Raw genomic sequence first — 6,346 nt, forward strand, 5'->3', positions numbered from 1 at the left:
TTTAGCAAATGGCTGCAATATAACAAAGAGTGAAAAATTGAAGGGGGTCTGAATACTTTCCGTACCCACTGTATATATATACACACATATTAATAATAATTCATAATATGTTCTAATATTTTGCTTGTGAGTATTACATTTTGTAGGCTAATAAAAACCATGATCCTGCTGAGTGCACATCCATATTCATTTGGGACTCAAGTAACAGAAAACAAATGTGTAATCTGGTACCTCCACAGTCCTCAAACGTCATCAGGTCCCCCTGTTTTTCTATGTCATAGGAGTCTAGGAAATCTTTCATGGCTTTGGTGTATGTCCTGTAGGTATCATCATCGTTCGGATTGATGATCAGCTCAGCCTTGTCTGAACGTGGGTAGTGAGTGAGCCCTGTGCACAGATTAAAAAAAACACAAATACAACGACTTCAGATATATTTACATGAATTTCTTTGCATTTTTGGAAAGACATATTTGTCAGACAGTAAATCTTTGGACACTCATTTGACTCATATGTATTAATTCTTTAAATATCTCAGTCTGTCCCTAATTGTTCTTTGGAATATCAGCAATCACTGTGCAATTCTGGGGAATTCTGTCAAGTTTTGATAACGATAACATAATTTCACATCTAATATTGCTTAACCACAGCTGTTTCACCTCTCCAAAATGTTAAAAAAATAATTTATTTGGCAAACACCTTTACATTATTTGTTCAAGTCTAAAACCAATTTCATGCTTGACTCTACATCTAATAAGCTTTTAATGATCATATTTAGAGATAAAAATGTACAAATACATATTTTTTACTTTCTTTGAAGAAATAAGCAAAATACTGCAACCATTATTTCATTTTAGAATTGCATGAATCTTCACAAAATAACTGTTTTTTTATCAGTATGAAATTATGCACAAAATATTAGCAGTTAAAAGCTGGTGAGATTCAAATGCATCTGACAAAAGGATCTGAAGAATCTGTTTGATAACTGAAGTGGTTCTGCATTGTAAACAAAATTGTGTGTGTGTGTGTGTGTGTGTGTAATTCTACATATTTAAAGATATATTAACATTTTCTCAAAGGGATGTGAAAAAGAGATAAAAATTATATATATATATATACAGTGGGTACGGAAAGTATTCAGACCCCCTTCAATTTTTCACTGTTTCACCTCTCCAAAATGTTAAAAAAATAATTTATTTGGCAAACACCTTTACATTATTTGTTCAAGTCTAAAACCAATTTCATGCTTGACTCTACATCTAATAAGCTTTTAATGATCATATTTAGAGATAAAAATGTACAAATACATATTTTTTACTTTCTTTGAAGAAATAAGCAAAATACTGCAACCATTATTTCATTTTAGAATTGCATGAATCTTCACAAAATAACTGTTTTTTTATCAGTATGAAATTATGCACAAAATATTAGCAGTTAAAAGCTGGTGAGATTCAAATGCATCTGACAAAAGGATCTGAAGAATCTGTTTGATAACTGAAGTGGTTCTGCATTGTAAACAAAATCAAATGGCATCTTTTGTAACAGAATCACATGTGAAAGAAAGCATCCTGAAAACAGTTTTCAGTACACAAAGCTTGAACGCTCCTGGTCTCGCAATGACTCGCATGAGATGTAAATAAATCATAAAGGAACATGCTGTGATTGTTAAGAGCAAGACAGAGAATAAATGCTGAAATCTTCGCAATACATGTTTTGGATCATTCATGATCAGTTTCCCTAAATAAGCCTTGCCAAGAAAAGAGGTATCAGTTTCTCTTCAAAGTGTGTTTTGTATGTGTCTGAAAGGTGTCTGTCGCAGTCAGTCTGTTTCACATGCCTTCTGTTCTACCAAAAAAAACGTGAAATATATCAGCTGTGACGTAAAATGGTCAGATTATCAATTCTCAAGAGCCCAGCGCTCTCTTAGCCCTTGATCTGGTCTCTGAACCCACCAAATGTTCGTCAGATTGATCCAATCCTTCAAGCCTCGCTTTAAACTGCAAGAGGAACAGCAACTCTGACAGGAACAGTGAGTCCAAGCCCTCATCAGGGAACCAGACTGGTTACCGAAATCTATGACCTTAAGAAGGCTAATGTGCTAACCTTTCAAACACCATGAAAACAAAATTATTTGTTTGTGGCTTTTTAAAAATTCTCTACCAGGAAAATGAATTAATAATATCGACTGACTCATGTGTGCACATATACATATTTTTGTTCAATAAAATGTTCTCTTGCATGAAAACGTCCATTCCAACTAATACCACTGCCATCAACTTGCAATAGCAAATAGCATTTTATAGTTTTGCTGGGCTTTAACTAAAAAGAACTGACCTTATAAAACTGTTCAAATTGACTCAAACCTATCTGATTCAATAGGAAAAAAATCATTTAAAAAAGAAACAATTTTCACTCTGAATTTGCTAGCAAATTTCACAATTACTTACAAAGAAACAGCAAGTAATGCACTGAATCAAACATGACATTTTGAAGTAGAAGGACTAAAATAGTATTTCATTTACAATGTCAAAAATCCTTTTTTGTAGTGTAGGAAAGAAATAAAGTCCTTCGAATTATTTCAGGAATTCTTCCAAAAAGTATAATGAATTGGGGAAAAACGGACCAATTCTCTATAACAAAAGTGAGTAAAATGACATATTTTCTGGCTGTAATTTTAGTCATTTTATTATTCTCTTTTTTATTTTAGACTTTTTCATACTCCTGTAATCTTTGTTTTATTTAGAAAAATTATTTTTTTAACCTGTATGAAAGAAATAAAGCCCTTCAAATTATTTCATGAAGTCTTCTAAAAGGTGTAATAAATTGAAACTAAAACAATTTTTAATAATACAACATTTGAATAGTTAGTCATGTTTTGATGTCTTTCAACTTTAATTTTAGTCATAATATTATTTATTTGATAAATTATGAATTATTTTTTTTAAATGATAGACTGTATATAATTTCACCCCTGCAGTTCTATCATAAACCCCTAGGACTTCACAAACCCCTTGATATTACTTCAGTTTACACTCACAATAAATGATACGAAAGATATAAAAGACAGGACAGCCACCGCAATAGAGCTGTTACCTGGAGGAGCTACTCTGTCCTGCCAGGTGGGTTTGTAATCGCTCAGGGTGAGGAGGAGAATCTGGATGGTGCCGATAAAGATCCCAGCCAGGAAGCCATAAAAGATGAGATAGAAGAGGAAGATTTTTGCTGTGGAGAGAGAAAGAGAGAAACAGGACATATTTTAGAATGTGGAGACAGTTTGAGTAACAACTCTGATGCTGTAACTGCATTTCATGCTGATAGGTTTTTTTTGTGTGTGTGTGTTAAAAAACATTTATTTTGTTTTTGATCATATCATATTTGAACTGATGGCTGAAAATGCTATGCAATAAAGCAAGTGTGTTCTTTCCTTGGAGAAAAGACAACTCAAATAAACACAACATGTTTACTGGAACTACAGTCATTATTAACTAGAAATTACTTATACAACCTTTTCATAGAATTGATACATAAAAGAAAGAGTATTATTGGAAATGGCTACTTGGAACAATCTGATCCCAGGAAGCCCACTGATGCTACATCAAACAGGTGAATCTGCTGACACCATACCAGCAATACAAATGTCCTCACAGTCTGTCCCCAGAAAATATAGAGGTGCCATCATGACAGGACATGATGAGTAATCTCAGTGTCTCAAACATAAACAATGTGTAGGGGCATCGCAGTGCAGTGAAACCAGTAAGGTCATATCTTACGTTCTTTCCCAACCAGTCAAACCAGTCTGTCCACTTTATCCCATTATAATTCACAGCTACCTGTTCAGATGATGCACATTCGAATTAGTTCCAATGAAATCATTACAGTGCTAAACTATATTTCAGTTACCCATGCACAGTTAGGCAAGGGCACAAGGTCTGTGTGCTTTCCAGTGGTGCATAAAGCAATGTCAGAGGGTCACTGGGACTAAAGCCCAGCGAATGTCACCGTATTAGATGATGTAATGGCCATCAGAAATCTCAGGAGATGGACTGACTTCTAGGTTTATATGTGTCCTTGCTCATGTAGAAGCTATTTATGCATTGCTTTGCAAACGCACGACTCATTTTGGACACCCATCGTCAGGAACTTTACACTTAATAGCTCCTGCATGGATTTTATGTCCACACTCGACTGGCTAGACACATTTTGATATGAAATCATATGAACTGGAAAGCAGATTCAGTTCTTTAGCAAGACAACTTTAGACTTTAGGTAGGCTACTTTTGTAAAATTGAAGGCATCAATTAGAAACTGTTGCTGCCTCAAAAACATGACGTCGATATTCAGTGCAACCTTAGATGAATCAGTCAGACCCAAAAGACTAGGCCTTTCACCTTGAGTCACCTTGAACAATGATGCATTTTTAACCCCTTCCAGGTGTTGCACGTTAATAATGACAAGTACTATGCAAATTAAATGACATGCTGATTGATTTCATGGCAAGCACAGACATGAAACAAGCAGCTTTTTAACAAACACAAGCCTTTTACCTTCTCGTTGTTTGTTTGTTTATTTATTTAATTCTGAGGAAAATCATTTTATTAAATTTAATTTTAGCAACGAGCAGCAAAAAATCGAATTGATCAATAATCTGAAGCTGTCCTTTGTTGACCTTTTGCTCCTCTATTAGCATCGATTTCACGCACAGCGTCCGTTACACATTCGTATATATTTGCATTTAGGAAGAAAATCGAAAACACATAAAGCGTGCCTAAAGACTGAGTGGTCTCAACGAAACAGGTGGGATACAGAGAACAGCAACAAATAAGCCTACTTGTTTAAAAATGCGTTGAACTGCCAAAATACACCCGTTTACACAGCAAATCGTGCATTGAGCATGTATATGGTTGTATGAAAGCCCGTGAGACATTTGCTGCAAAGTCAAATCACACAGGTTGCATCGTGACCAGACTGGCAGTCAGTCTATCTGTACCTGCTGCTATAGAAGCGACGACGACAGACATCACAGCACTGTCCGGCGTGCTGAAATCGAGCGATACTGTCGATATGACATCTATAGGTAATACTTACACCAACTACCACCGGTGCGTCCCAGAAATTCCTTCTTCTCCGAATTCCATAAAAACTTCTTCCATCCTCCATCATCTTTATTTTGAGCAGGCATGGTGTACTGTAAGGTTTTGTTTATCCCCTTGGGCAGCGCGAATTCCCCTCGTGTCTCCTTTCTTGCCTCCTTTGTAACACTACACCCCTTCCCGGAGCACTAAGCCCACCACTAAGCCCACCGTGACATGGAGCCGTACCCGGCTCTCTTCAAGGTGCCCCGCGTAATATATCCAGCGGATCGCCTGGGTCCCGCCCACCGCCACCCAGCGCAAATCAGAGACAGAACCTCCAATCACGTAACGGTCGTGCAGCTCACGAAATTGGGCTGGGAATCACTTTACAATATGGTTGCGTAAAAAGACGTAGAAGCCGCTGTAAGAACGGGACAGGTTGAAGTGAGTGATGTAAAAGCGCATTACGCAAGAGCCGCGTTCCGCGTTTAGAAGTGGGGAAACGGATCTAGGATGCCCGACGGCGAAAAAAAGGCGCTGCTTTTAGGATTTTCAGTCAGTTATATTTAGACAGTGCATGCAGATGGATGAGCATATGCCTCTTTACACAGGACAATGTTTTCATCATGTCATAACAGTGTGTTTCCTTCTGTCTATTAAACTTGTCATAATACCAGTTTCTGTCATTTCTACTTGCGTTTTAAGTTTCAACATGATTTTCTTCTATGCTAATTAATTTCAAAATTGTACAAAAAGTGCCACCTGTTACTTCAGGCTTTTACTTAAACACGTTTTTGATTCTTCTCAAAAAGGCAGCAATTAAAAATGTTCATATGGGTTGAAATGTAATAACATTGTAAAGTATCTGGAATGAACAATAAAAAATAATAAGTATGCAGACAAATGTAAACTACGTGGACCAAAAGTTTGAGGGAAAAAGTGGAGTGGAAAATGACGTATATGAATAGGCGCTATTTTGGAGCTACGAGCACATTAAGCTTCGTTGACCATCACAATGAACTCTTTGTAAGAAAGGTCAGATGTTCTTAGTTTCACTGAAGCACAAGAGGATCTTTCTCAAATCATGCTGGAAAACAAAATCATAAGATTTTACACAAGCTTGTTCATGCATCGTGAGTGCTGCTAATATTCAAGAGACAGACATGTCAAACACTAAGGAATTCTTAAGATTTACATTTATTAATTTAGCAGACGTGTTTATCCAAAGCGACTTACAATTGCGGAATACATCAAGCGATTCATCTTAAAGAGGCAAA

At 36.3% G+C, this 6,346-nt stretch overlaps 1 protein-coding gene across 1 annotated transcript in view; it reads right to left on the reverse strand.

Moving 5' to 3' along the window:
* Nucleotides 1–5,346, reverse strand: part of LOC107692627 (sodium/potassium-transporting ATPase subunit beta-233-like) — an 8,082-nt gene extending 2,736 nt beyond the window's left edge. Inside the window, exons 1-3 of the mRNA XM_016491783.1 lie at nt 5,083–5,346; nt 3,091–3,219; nt 232–387 (exon numbers count right to left, since the gene is read on the reverse strand). Coding sequence (XP_016347269.1) covers nt 232–387; nt 3,091–3,219; nt 5,083–5,176 — 379 coding nt within the window. The 5' untranslated portion in view covers nt 5,177–5,346. The remainder of the gene's footprint in view (nt 1–231; nt 388–3,090; nt 3,220–5,082) is intronic.
* Between the last annotated feature and the right edge of the window lie 1,000 nt (nt 5,347–6,346).

This window comes from Sinocyclocheilus anshuiensis, unplaced genomic scaffold (assembly GCF_001515605.1).
Source record: "Sinocyclocheilus anshuiensis isolate Anshui unplaced genomic scaffold, SAMN03320099.WGS_v1.1 scaffold50, whole genome shotgun sequence".
Lineage (NCBI taxonomy): Eukaryota > Metazoa > Chordata > Actinopteri > Cypriniformes > Cyprinidae > Sinocyclocheilus > Sinocyclocheilus anshuiensis.